The 14,715-nt window shown below is 41.2% G+C and overlaps 1 protein-coding gene across 1 annotated transcript in view; it reads right to left on the bottom strand.

The window, feature by feature from the left end:
• Positions 1 to 746: 746 nt before the first annotated feature.
• The window catches only part of UVRAG (UV radiation resistance associated), a 325,077-nt gene continuing 311,108 nt past the window's right edge, over positions 747 to 14,715 (bottom strand). The window contains exon 15 of the mRNA XM_040258823.1: positions 747 to 4,284. Within this exon, the coding sequence (XP_040114757.1) occupies positions 3,582 to 4,284 (703 nt within the window). The 3' untranslated portion in view covers positions 747 to 3,581. The remainder of the gene's footprint in view (positions 4,285 to 14,715) is intronic.

Below are 14,715 nucleotides of genomic sequence, written 5' to 3'. Positions count from 1 at the left end.
ACAGAGTTGTTTTTTTTTTTTTTTTTCCGAAACAAAATGGTACAGAAGATTAAGAAGCGTATCACTCAAGTCCAGCTTCAACTTGGCTGCTAGTTATAATTCACATCTAAACAAGTTACTCTTCTGTCTTCAAGACTGGAAAGGTTACTGGTCAGTCACCCAAATCTCTTCACCTTTTATCCTAAGCCCTTCCTCCATGGGCCTGCAGTTCAATTTCTCCTCTTACCTATCCTCACATCCATTCAGGGCCCAAGCACAGCAAACTCCTTGCAGTTTTGCAAATATGCCTGCGGCCCTGCCCTGCCTCTGGGCTTTTGCCCATGCTGCTCCCTCCATCTGTAATGTGAAGTCTCATACATCTTTCATCTGTATTAACTTCATGACCCTTTCTTAATCCTTGAGTCATAACAACTTCCTCTGAATCCTGTAGCATGGCTAGACATCTCTCCATCACAGAACTTATCGCACTGAATTATACTTGTTAATATACCTATGCCACCCTTCCTTCCCCTACTCCCAACTGGAGACTGTGGCAGGGGTCAAGGTTGATTAATTTTCATATAAACTTGTTTAGTCCAGTCCCTTTCAAAGTGGAATGGGGGCTAGCTCAGTAAATGTGGAATGGCTGGCAGACTGTTTAAGAATGAGGTTTTCATAGTTAACTCTGCTTCAGTATGAAATTCAAAACAATGAAGAAGACAGGACTCAAACATCACAGGGAAATAACATACACTTTTACTCTCAAAATAAATACTAATCAATTTTATTTTATAAATACAGATGCTGACTTTTCTTCCAATTACCAACAGATCAGTTTCACATGCCATTTATTATTGGTGGTGGTTTAAAAAATTATTTAAATAACCAGTTAGGTCAGGATAAATGGGCACCATTAGAACTGCTAAAAAAATATAGTTGGATACAATCTTCCAAAACTAATATTCAGGGGGAAAAAAATCTCTGGAATTTTTGAAGTGGGTAAAGGGAAGTAGAGAGAGAAAACACAAGCAAATATTCATCTGATAACATTTGCTGGCTGTTAAGAGTGTCTCGGCTACATGAAAACTGAAAGGGCCCTTAGCAGTTCAGAAATGGACAGGACTGAGTTTTCATTTCAACTAATATTCTCAAAGCAATTTTGTTTTTTTAGTGGTTTACAAGAATAATTACAAAGATTAGTAGGAGATAATAACTTCATCCCATATTTTGGCCTTGGCCACTTTAAACAGAGGCAAAATGAATTCTGCAGCCTTGGGAAATGTCAGAGATTTATTCCTGGAGAATGTAATGCTGTAGGATTTACATATATCCAAGTATGGCAAAAACTGCAGACATCAAACAAACTCAACGAAAATCCAAAATCTAAACAAACCCAAACCTACAAGTGGTGTTTTGAGGCATAACATCATTGGACACAGTGTGGATCAGGAAAATGTGCAGGTAACTGTCCATCAGTTCTGGGCTACCTGATCACATTCAATGGTGGGGTTCCATGCTATGGGGGTGAAAGGCTGTGAACCCCAGAGTCAGGGAGTCCATAAATGGGAGACTGACTGACAAAATCCCCAAGCTCCAGGCTCTACTTGGTTTTGTGGAACCTGAGATGAACACTGTAAAACATGGGTGCTCCTATATGTGGTCCGGCTGCAGGGCCTAAATTGAACGTACCTTTGTCTTTGAGTTTGGCATGGAGTTTAAAGGTCTCTCCCATATCTGAGGAACCACAAATCACATGTGATTCACCTTCAACTGTTCACTACTAACACAGTCCTTCAAAGCCTTTCTTTTGGGCTTGGGAGGTAGATGTTGCTTCACTGGAGGACCCACAGCCCAGTTGGATGTACATCTCAGACCATGTCTAGCTCCACCCTTACTGACTCCAATGAATGACAGTACACTGTCAAAGAAGCCATGACCCTACAGATGGCTTCTGCTCCAGGTTTGGAGTAGTTCCACCTATTTATGAGAGAAATAAGATGGATTTCTTCAGATCAAGTTAAAGCTTTTAATTGCTTGCAGGTTGGGTCTGTCTGTCATGCAATGATTCTGTGAGTTCTTTACATGAAAAAATAACAACATGAACTATTCCATTTAACAATGTAGCTCTATATTAAAACTGAGCCCAGGAATGCTTGGACGAAGTATGACAATAATTATGAAACCTATGAGTTAAGTTGTTATGTAGGATGAATGAGTTATTACAGAGTACACCTGTGATGGTGTGTTGCTATATACAATATGTAAACTCAAATGAAGTCAACAACATTAGCTTAGATACAGCCACAGGTTTTGCTCAGGCTAGTCCTGTCATGATGTAACATATGGAGATGTAGGTTCAAGAGGAATTTCAAAGCTGGGAAAAAAATCAGGTCGAGTGAAGTAAACTCAATTTTTATTCTTCTATATAATACATGGATATAAGCATAAAATCTCCTTAAAGAGCTTGCAACCCTGAGGTGACGTCCTTGGGTATATAAAGTATACAGCAACAGCAAATGAAATCTGAGCTCCAGGAATGAAAATGGACTTCAAAAACATAATTTAACATTTATGCAATTGCACACATACCAATAGTATTCTATGCCTCATCTAGTCTCTGAATCCAACTACATCAATTGCCTTGCAGTTTGCACACTGGACAGCCTGACTCCCTACATATATTTCATCACACACAATGCCTCCTTTCCAGCTGAAATTTAATAAATTAACATGGGATTTACATCTAGGGATTTCTATATGGTGAGAGCATTGCCAGAAAGCACACCCAGTTTTTGACAACAGCATCTGCCCACATAAAAGCTTTGGCCCCCAGAGGGAACTTGAAGCTGTCTGACTACAGTAACCTTGTGGGGGAGGGTCCTTGAGGGTCCCCTGGATCCTCCAGAGGTGAGGTTTTTCATATAATCTGAGGGCTGCTTCAAGGGTATGGCTGACTGAAAGAGGTGGGAGGTCATGGCAACTGCATTACAGAACCAGTGAATGTGATGTCCTCTGTGGTCAGGATGCACAAGGCATCTACTGCACCAATGGCATAACAGCTGGGTTGACTGTGGAGCCTGGGAGCAGAGGCCGGTGGGCCTTTGTATAGGAGACCACTGTGCTTCTTACACATCAACCTAATGAATGGCCAAAGATCCTTCAGTCAATGGTGGAGACCTTTTACTGAATATTCAATTTTCCCAAAAGTTTCATAAACTATGGTGAGGGCAAACGCTATGAGAATCTAAAGGCGAGTTCATTATATTATTTATATATTATCATCTTCCCTCTGAGGATAACATATAAGTGTAAATAAAAAAGCAGACAAATGCCTATAAGGTGACTCAAACTAGAGAGTGACTTTTGCCTTAAAACAACTGTCAGGCCTGAAAAGCAAAATCTTGCAAGCAAAATCTAACTCTGTCTGGCCCATTGATACACAATGATCCTGAGTCCCTCCTTGATTCACAAAGTCTATTTTTCTGAGGAATATCCTCCATTAATATTCATTTTGTGTCATAATTACTACAAAGGGTAACCAGTGCAGCTTTATCCTCATTTCAAGCAGACTCCATCCTGGTCCTACCATCTGTCCGCTCGCTTCACTTATCAGAACTCCTGCGGGGCCTGCGGAAACTGGATACGTTTTCGTTCAGTGCATAGATCCTTCGGGAGAACTCTTCAAATTCTCCCAGAACTTGTTCATCACACTCCACTGCCACAGCACTGTCCACGGGGATGCAGTTAAATGCTTCCAGCTGATCGCCTGAGGTGAAGCCTGTGGCTTCCATTCCAATGATCTCTTCTGCCTGTTCCACGGTGCAGCAGAGCTCGGCTTCCGAGACTGGGTGGAAGCCCCCAGGGAGCTGAGCGCCAGATGAGCTGGCCTGCTCACCGGGCAGGAGAGTGCCGTTGACTGTGGCTGGGGGCCCCGAGAGGGCTTGTCCCTGCTCCTGGCTAGTGTTCACACTCATGTGGCCTCCATTTAAGCTGTCGCCCAGATCTACCCCTTTTTTCTTGTTTTCTTTGGAGAGGTCCAAGGAGGTGTCCAAGGAGGAAGACAGAGATGCTGTCTTTCTGTCAGATTCTCCCGTGGAGGGCAGAGGGGTCACAGGCTGGACTAGTGCAGAGTTGTAACTGGGGGGAGGGGTCTTGTACTGGAGTCTCTCATTCTCTGAGCTGGCCCGTTTCCGGTATCCTTTGTCTGGTGAAGGGATCCCCCCAGAGAAGCCTACATCTGCACCCCCAAATATGGAGCTTTGTCTCTTTGGAACAGGGATTGCACTGGAGGTGTGATGTCTGTCACTAGAAGACAAAGGAAAACGAGAAGTTACTTTCAACTTCAGAACTTAGCTTAAACCTTCTGGATCAAGAGACAGGAAATAATATGTTCAAGTTTGAGAAAATACAAATTGACAATACTCAATCTTAGTAGTAACTGTAGTGTCCAAATGCAAGATAGAACAAAGTATTATGAGTTCAGCATTGGGAACTTCCTTTAAGAAGGATACAAGACATGCTAAAATATATGCAGAGGGGAGTGCCCAGGGTAGAGGCCATGTCATATGGGGAGGAGTCGAGGCAACTGGAGGGATTGGATCTGGAAAGAAAAAATATATGAGGATGTGATCAAATTCATATGTCTGTAGGGCTACCAATATTCTTGTTTCTAATATTCAAGTCTTATTTTACCTTCATAAAACAGATATTGTCATTTGGCAGAGAACTTCAAAGACTTGTCCATGATAACCTCAGCGAGGCAGGGGCAAGGCTGGACTAAAATCCATGACTCATAACTCAATGGTCAATAGCTTTTGCAATAGCCAAATGCTAATTGCCTTGTGTTAGACAGCTGGCAGAGAGAGGACCAAGGAGATGTGTGTGTGTGTGTTTCATGAAAAATTAACTTGGGAAATGACCTCTCCTGTATAATGTAGTCACACACATTTTGTAATACTTGGTCTTCATCTTCCTTCAAACTTAAGTTTTCTCAGGAAGATACATTTGGGCCAGCAATAATAATCACTGTTTGGCTGTACAAAGCATAGTTTCTGAAGTAATTTCATATACATCATTTCACTTGGTCCTCACAAAAACCCCGTCAAGAAAGCAGTGTGCACGTTATTACTCTAAATCTGAAATAAAAAATAATAATTAGTTAATGGAACTAGTGTATCCAGACTCTGGAAATGATGGTCATTTTATGGACTGGTGAAGCCACCCCTGGAGTACTGATCACAGTTTCAGACATCATGCTTGGCTGAAGCTATCAGCTTCAATACAGCTGTATGAACAAACTGGGTCCAGAGACAGAGGAAGGTATGAACACAAGGTCCATGTGACATGTGTTCTTCAAGTGAGGAAACACACAGAGAAATGGCTCACAAAAAAGGCAGCTACCAGGCAGGAGCAGAGGTAAGACATGAAACTACCCTTTTCCAACAAATAGCTACTACATGTGCCAGGCCAGGCCTTAGGGAGAGGAAACGGTAACAGAGCAGGCCCTGCCTCTGAGGAGCTTCCAATCTTAGAGGAGAAAGACAGCCACATATATATACCGTACATACTCTTTTCAAGTTACAGACATGAAAAGTGCCCTGCAAAAGAAGAAAGGATCTAGGGTTCCTTCTACCTGTATCTATGGCCACAAACCTGTAAGCCAGCTCCCTGCTCCCTCTCCTCTCAGATTTTTTTTCTGATGCTGGCTTATCCCTGTGGTCTAAGCAAAGGTTATTCATCTTGAGAAAAGGCAACCACAAGGTTCTTCTAATCTATGCACCCACCAGACTCCCTTGCTTGGCTGTAAGTGTTGGTGCCAAGAGTGATTTCATAATTAGGGGTGCTCACTGGGGCACATATAGAACCAGGCAAGTAGACTAGTAAATTGCTGTTTTTAGTTCTTAAGAAAAAACAGAGCAAAACCTGTTGGCCTTAATCTAGGTTTTCAGTTAATATGTTGTCAAAACTCACAGTAGTGGGATAAAGCTGCACATTTTTGCCAACCTTGTTGTTTTCACTCTGCTACTTGCTGACAGTACCCCTCTCTACATGATTTTGCAGGGGGCCTAGGTAATCAAACCAAAACAGCATCAGCACCACCCAAGACAAGTCTATTCTGGGCAGATGGGCCACACTTTCAGTTGCCACCCCACCCAGGAAGGGAGAGAAGCACCAGGTGAGCCTGCCCAGAACACTGATGGTGACATTGCTGGTATGCGACCCCAGGCCAGGTGCTTAAACTACATACGGCTTATGGAGGCTGAATGACTTGACACCCTCCCTGCCACCACCCTCCTTCCCTGGGGGACCCTGCTCTGCTTCTCTCAGCTGGGCTCCAGGTGGGCTGATAAAAGGGCATGAGGAACAAGCAGTGCTTATGACACAAGAACAAAGGGGTTTTTATAGTCGTCTTTGCCTCGAAAGCTCTCAACTTTGCATGACAAAAAAGTAATACAAGTATGAACCCCCCCAATCCCTCCCTCAAACTGCCCCCCAGTTACAGTGAGCAGGGAACTACCATTTTCTTGAGCATCCAAAACGCTGAATTCTCACACCTGCCCTGTGAAAAAGATAGGCAGGTAGGAGGTTATGTGATTTTTTTCAAGGTTGCAGAACCCACATCTGACTCCAGAGCCCACACAGTCATTTGCATCCTATGTGGGAAAATCGTATTCAAATTCGACTAACATTTGCTAAGAACCAGCGTCTGATATGCCAGATATCAAGCTAAATGCCATTATACACAGGCCTTCACATTTAATCCACCCAACCTATAGCTAAGCTCTGGGACGTTACTCTTTTTTTTTTTTAATTTAAATTTTTATTTTATATTGGAATATAGTTGACAATGTTGTGTTAGTTTCAGGTTACAGCAAAGTGGTTCAGTTGCACATACGCATCTATCCATTCTTTTTCAGGTTCTTTTCCTATATAGGCTTATTACAGAATATTGAGTAGACTTTCCTGTGCTGTACAGTAGGTCCTTATTGATGTTACTCCTGTTTTGATGCATGGATTCAAAGGCTTTGCTAGATGGAGACTTTGGCATTTGCTGACATCCTGAGTCTGGGATCTTTTCCAGTTTCTCTAAATTTTTATGAGAACTGAGGTAAAGACAGTATCAAATACAATTTAGAAAACCCAAGGAACAGTAAAACATTCCCTCTTAAGAATGGTAAGAAGATGAGGTATTAGACAAATAAGGACGTCTGCAAGTCTAACGTTTACCCTAACAATCACACAGTCTTTTCCCCCCATTTGTAGCTACGCACCATGAAACCTTTCAAAAATTTTTACTAGTCTTTCTTATGATTTTAAAAATAGTAAGTTGAACAAAAGATATATATTTTTTAATTAAAAAAACTTTTAAAAACTTGTTATCTTGGAATATAGTTGATTAACAATGTTGTGATAGTTTCAGGTGTATAGTAAAGTGATTCAGTTATACATATACATGTATCTATTCATTTATCAATTAAAAAAGGTATTTTCTTGATAACTGTGGGTCATCAGTATGAACACGTCTTACTGACTGTGACATAGTAGAGCGACTATAGGCCTTTCAGGGGTGTGTTTCTGAGTCTGAAGTCTGCACTCAGGCTTTTGTATGTCCTCTCTCACTGTCAGGCTGTTACCTGTGGCCAAGTCAGTGTTTTTGCCTGCAAGGGCTTCTCCTTTTTTTTTGACGTTTGTGTCTTATTTGTTGTGTTCTTATAAATTAGCTGTCTTGAGAACTGTGTGCAAAGCAAGAATAAATAGGATTTGAGAGATGGACCAGCAGATATCCTGGGTACAATATGCATAATTATATGAATTTTGTAACATTAGTTTTGGCTGCTCAGAATTAATTTTTTTATTATTTCCAGGATCTTAGCAATGTTCCAAATTTTTAAGATAGCTGAGCTTTAAATAGCTCAAGCATTGAATGACTGTATTAAAATATATACAAACACACATGCATTTTAAATTATAATAATAATTTATTCTCCCTGGACAACTAAAAATATAAACCATATTAAAAACTAAAAATCAGTCAAAACCTATTGGCCATCAAATAACCACTATTTGGATATTTTCCTTATAGACTTTGATTTTATATGTGTGTTTAATTTAAAAAAGACACAAAACCAATCAAACAAAAAACAAAATGAAAGTTGTGTTTGCAGTATATATACATATATATAAAATATATATATATATACATACACACAATTCTGTATCCTGTTGTTGGAAGTTATTAAAACCTCTTGGTAAACAATTCTAAGTGGCTACTCCATTAAATGAAATTATCAAAAGTTATTTAACCATTATGTTTGTGGATTTAAGATATTTCTAAAATTTTATATTAAACTTTTCTGTATAAAAACACAATGCATAGGTTTTAAGAAAATAATTTTTAAAATTTTCATATTTAATAGAAGGTTTCTAGAAGGAATCTTCATTACACATTTTGGTATTAACTAAATTCTTACCATAAAAAAAGGAACATTTTACCTCTACTGTTGCCTTAAAAAGAGAAAGGTAGCAATTAAAAAGGCAAATGCCCCAAAGCTTTCAAGATTCTTTTTGTCTGATTAGAGTCTGGCTTCATAATTATTTTATAAAGATGGAAAAAGAAGTTGAAATCCTTAGATTTACTAGTTATTAAGACCAATTTTTAAAGGCAATTGACAATTTACTTATCAAATGAAATTATTACATTATTTAAATTGTGATGAATAACATAAATAAATTCTACTCCTGGAAACAAGTAAATCTGAGTGTTCTGGGGAGGAGCAGGTGCAGCAGAAAATGTGGCATTTCTTAACCCACCACTCCAGCCACAGGTCCCTTGTTCTAAGGCACTAGATTTGGGGACATAAAGCCTGAGGTCTAGCAATTGGACAGAGTCCCCAAAGTTCACTGCACAGTCTCTTTATCACCTGTTTGCTTTGAATGGATGTTTCCTTCTGCTTGGCTTAGGTCCGAACTGGAAACATGACTTTTGGGGTTTAATGCTATAATTAAAAGGAATGTATTTAAAAACAACACCCCAAAGATACTGTAATTACAAACTTTCTAGGCCATGGTTTAGTGAAACAGGACATAGATTGAATAACTGAATCATATCAGGGACTGTTAAATAATAATATTCTTTATTATTACAACAGCATGCGAGGGAGAAGCCAAGTGGTTCAGAGTTTAGAGGTCAAGGAGGACAGTCTGGTTTAAATTTGGCTTCTTTGGATCAAGTCTTCTCTGATGTCTCTAAATTAAGGTCACTAATTTCTTTTTCATTCTGTCTTTATTGCAATTATTTTTGTTATCTCTTCAGCTATATCCAGAGCTATCTGGAGATAGTGGTGGTGATGAGAAGAGATGCTCAAACGTCTGGATTGGCAAGCATGATTGATCCTGTTTATTTGGAGCTATAAATTAAGGCTGAATTCACCACTTATTAGTTATATGACTATAGGCAGTCATCTTCTCTCTGCTCTAGTTTTCTTCTTTTTAAAATAGATTATTGGACTGTGGTAAGGATTAAATAACACACTTCAAACCCTTGGCAGAATGCCTGCCATATATACCGATGACGGTAGTAGCTGTAATTGTGGTTTCGGTCATTATTATTTGCTTCCCGAGGCTCTGGATTCCCAAAGTATTAGCCTCGTTTTACAGAAGAGGTTAAAAAAAAAAAAAAAAACAACTTAGTTGCCCAGTCGTGTCTGACTCTTTGCGACCCCATGGATGGTAGCCCAGCTCCTTTGTCCATGGAATTCTCCAGGCAAGACTACTGGAGTGGGTAGCCATTCTCTTCTCCAAGAATCTTCCCAACCCAGGGATCAAACCCAGGTCTCCTGCATTGCAGGTGGATTCTTTGCTGTCTGAGGCCCACAGAAGAGGTAACTGAGACTCAAAGACATTAACATCTTAGACAGAAACGGGGTAACAAGTAGCAGAGGAAAGACCAGAACCTAGATCTCCTTTCTTCCACTGTTTTCTTCTATACAAAATACTGTTTAAAGTAGGAACAAACTCAGAACTCCTCCCACACACCCACGTCTCCACTCCTGGACATCAGGGAGAGCTGTCTGCATGAAGATAAGGAGTTAAGGCAAGTATAAAAGAGTGGGGGAGAAAGTACTAAACAGGTTTATTCTGCTCAGGATGAAACTTCATTCCAGCTTTTTCCTGAGTACATGGGGTGGGGAAGGCTTTGACTCTAGTGGAAATGCTCAACTGCCTCTATTTACAGGATCTACCAAATGCTGCGGGACTACAAGAGCTCCCCAGAGTCCTTTGAGCCACATTCTCATTGTCTCCCAACCTCTGATGTGTCATTTTTCTATAAGAATACAGGTTCAGGGAAAGGGAATTTTCATAAGAGGGAGAATTTCTCTGCTTCCCCACGCTAAATGAGGAGGACCCTGTTTAGCACTTCTATAACCATCATACACATACTTTGCCATGATACTAATCCGGGAGACCGCAGAACCAGCTCATGGACTCCACTACCCTTGCCCCAGCACTCTTGCTCTCTCTTCCTTTTCTGTGGGTTTTACTGCCTGAAGCTATAGCCTCTTTTTACAGAAAAGGGACAGAGAGAGAGGAAAAGAGGTACAGAAGCACTGGTCCAAAATGTGTTCTCATTTCCACATCTCCCGTATATAATACTCCAGACCCTCATGCGTAGCTCTGCCATTATATGAAATATGTGAGCCTGGTGAAGCACTGAACCTATGTTTCATCTCCTGTAAAGTGGGTATATCCATCTAACAGTTGTTGCAGTTAGGATTAAATGGGATCTACAAGTAAAATTCTTAGTACAATAAGTAGGTACTCCATAAATTATTAATAATAAAATAGCAACTGATATTTTATATGAAGTATCTATTAACAGCTTTATACATGGTCTCATTTAATCCTCACATCTCTATGATGTATTAAGAAAATCATCCTTATTTTGCAGATGAAGAAACTGAGGCACAGAGGTTAGGTAACCTGCCCAAGATCACAAAGAAACTAATTGTGGCTTTCTGGCTTGGCCACACTGGGTCTTTGCTGCTTTCTGTGCGAGCTTTCTCTAGTTGCGGGGTCTCGGCTGCTTTCTGTGCGAGCTTTCTCTAGTTGCGGGGTCTCTGCTGCTTTCTGTGCGAGCTTTCTCTAGTTGCGGGGTCTCGGCTGCTTTCTGTGCGAGCTTTCTCTAGTTGCGGGGTCTCGGCTGCTTTCTGTGCGCGCTTTCTCTAGCTGCAGGGCGTCGGGGCTGCTCTTCGTTTTGGTGCGTGAGCTTCTCACTGCAGGGGCTTCTCTTGTTGTGCGGCACAGGCTCCAGGGCATGTGGGCCCTGGAGTGCGTGGGCTCAGTAGCTGTGCATGGGCTTAGCTGCTACGCGACATGTGGGATCTTCCCAGACCCTTGTCCCCTGCGTTGGCAGGTGCATTTCTATCCACCGAAGTCTAACTGTGTTTTAACAGAGGATGTCTGACTAAATAAATGCTAATTTTCTTCTCTTTCCCAATCCATAGGACTTGCCACCAAAACACTCTCCACTTCTATATGAGGGAGCAGTGAGACTCAGAATAATGTTTTTAGGTGAAGTGGTTTGATAACTTTTCCTTCTCTTCTTGTCTACATTAAGTTTGTGGGGCATTTTTACTTCCTAAGACTTGTTATGCTGTCATAAGAATTGTAATGCATTCTAAGTATCTATTATGAACACACATTCTACCACGAACTGTTATAAATGTGGAGACTCAGTGAAAAATGAAATAAAGAAAAGAATGTAAAGATTTTCCACCTCAAGAGCATTCTTGAAGCTGGGGTGAATTTTTAGCTCTCTGAAAAGTTTTTTTTCTCTGTTCTCTCTCAGATTCGCTTACGCTTGTTTTATCTGTCTACAACCAGATCTCACACTGTAAAGTATTAGGAAGGAGTACAATTCACAGATTCAAATATGTGTCTTTCCCTCCTACAAAATGTTTCCTCTGAGGAACATTACTAGATCACAGCTGGTCAAAATGCTAAATCTTGATTGTCTGGAACCTGGCCAAAATCTACAGCTACAGCTCGGTGGAATAAGAATACTTAAAAAGAAGGAAAAAACCCCACACTTTTAAATAACATTTGATCTTCTTCTTTCTCCCCCTTGTAGCAAGCTATGACCTCATGGCAGTGAGACCTCTACATGGAGGTGTTTAAGTTGGTTTACAGCCATTAGAAATGTTTGAAGCTCTAGGTACTCCTCTGTGCCAACAGCATGTCAACTGTGCTAAAAAGCAATAATAGTTTCTCACCTTCTTAAAGATTACTGCTTAAATAATGCAGAGCAACGACAGGGCTGCACAGAGTGCCAAAAGCAGGTTGCCAAGGCGAAGCTAAGGTGGAATTACGTCTTTTGGCAGCTGAGAAATTATGACATAAAGTTAGTTTAAAAAAAAAAAACCTCCATAAATTAGGCTACTAACCTTTTTCAAAATCCAGCAAAGGCTGGGATTTATCTTTCTTCTTTTTCTATCTCAGATCAAGTAGAAGCCCAGAGCCTCCTTTTGGAAAAGCCAAATTGAACAGCTAGATCTTATCTCCCAGGAGGTCACTGGAGGTTAATAGTTTTAAGCATGTAAACTCTTGGCCACAGGCAAGCAATCTGAAGGCCTCTCACCATTACAGATAAGTGAAAGTGCTTAATCTTTGCCCTGGATGTTAACAAAAACAAGAAACAAAATAAAAATAGAAACAATCTTGGGCCAGAGCACAGGCTAAAATCTGTGCCAATGGTCACTTTTCCCCTCGGCTCAGCTTAGAAGGCTTCCTGCCAGAGTCTGACTAAATAAAAACAGAGTTTTAAAAAGGAGTAACTGAACAAGGGAGTCTTTAGATTTTATTTAAATGGAGTTCTGATGGAGAGATGAATTTGTGAAAGAGAAAGTTCCACCAGCAAAGGATAAAACTAAGCAAGTTGAAAAAACCCATTTCCCAGGCTCTGTGATGTGAGTGGCTCCGTGGTCCTGGGCAACAGGGCCCAGCTTGGAAAACAGAGGTCCCAGCACAGGCTATGAACAGAGGCTGAAGGGGTGCCCATAGCCCGGAGCCCACCTGGAGGCCAGCTTGGTCTCAAGGCTGAGTTCCTTGGGGCCAGGGAAGAAATAGTGATCCGCCACGGAGACAGACGGTCCCAGGAGCTGAGAGGTCAACCTCTGTACTCATCAGCTTTCACTTCTAAGAAAGCATCACACAAACGATGTACTGAAATCACAGGCAAGGCAACAAACATTATGAGACTGTGACACGGTCTGTAGAAACAGAGATGCCAGCAAGGTTACCTGATGAACCCTCGGAATGTCTAGACAGCACTTGAAATGTGGGAGAGTGATAAGGTGTTTGTGCTGAAATCTTAAAAAAAAAAAAACCTACGTTTGCCAGGGAAACCAGAGTAATAGCGATGTCACAGACCAGTCACAGGAAGAACTTGACCAACTAAAACCTTGGTCAGAATTTACAAAGTAGACTTGCAGAGACAGACGCTAAAGGAAGCGTTAGACTCCGGAGACCAATGACAGAATCTGTGAAATTAAGTCTTTTGAAAGACACTGCAAAGCTGAACCACCATCTCATTTCTAATAAGCTCTGACACAAACCGAACCATGAAAAGAAACAACTTCAGTTGTTTGTTATTTAAAAAGAAAAATGGATAGCTTTGCCACCATATCCAGAAATGCTGAAGGCCTTTGGAAGAAATGCTTGAATGACAGCCGTCACTGAATCGCTGCTTAGAGACTGTGGGACTCCAGGGATAATGTCTTGGGAAGCTTCTCTCTTATAGCCCTCTGTATTACTATAAGAGGTGCAGTATAAACAGAACATAGCAACTCATTATTTACTCCCTCATTCAAATATATGTTGAGTGTCTACTATACACCAGGCACTGTGTACTAGACTTTGGGGATGCACCAGTGGTTGAAAAAAGCCATGGCTCCTGCTTTTGTGGAGCTTATATCAGAGTGGGAGTGGACAGACATTAATGTAAAAATTACAGACACAAAATGACCACCTCTGACACATCTGTGCAGGAGCGATCATGGGTTGAGAGAGCTTATAACAGAACTGACCCAGCCAAGGCCAAGATCTGAAGGACTAGACTTCTTCACCAGGTGAAGAGTGGGTGGGTAGGTGAGAGAATCCTGGCAAAAGGAATAGGATATGTCAAGACCCTACATCAAGAAAGAGAACAATGTTTGAGGACCCAAACAGTCATCAAGTGAATAGCAGCCTGGTAGAAGATAAAGCTGAAGAGGAAAATGTGGTCTAGAGTAGACTATGCAGAAACCAGGAGGCCATGTTTAGAATTTTCTCTTCAAGTCATTAAAATGTTTTAGGCTAGGGGTGTGTAAGTCTGTCCTGTCTGTCTAGTGGCTAGGGAGAGAAAGAGACACTGATCAATTGATCTGTATTTTCACAGGTACACTCTGACTGAAGCTGGAGAACACACGGGAGAGGGTCTGGAGCGGATGCTGGAGGACTGACCACAGGCCGTGCAGTAGGGCAGGTGAGAGATGATGGAGGCTTGGGCCAGAGTGGAAATGTGTAGCTGCAGACACACAGGCACATTAGGGTAAATCAGCAGAGGTTGCAGAGGCTGGAGTTAAGAGGAAAGGGAGAATCAAACAGCTTCCTGGCCAGTGTGAAAGACTGGATGGAGATTCCATCTGCTGAAAGCAGAGCCCTGGAAGACCGGGAGGCTTATGATGGTTCTGGTAGAAG

This window comes from Oryx dammah, unplaced genomic scaffold (genome assembly GCF_014754425.2).
Source record: "Oryx dammah isolate SB20612 unplaced genomic scaffold, SCBI_Odam_1.1 HiC_scaffold_17, whole genome shotgun sequence".
NCBI lineage: Eukaryota > Metazoa > Chordata > Mammalia > Artiodactyla > Bovidae > Oryx > Oryx dammah.
This window is presented reverse-complemented; position numbering and strand designations above follow the sequence as displayed.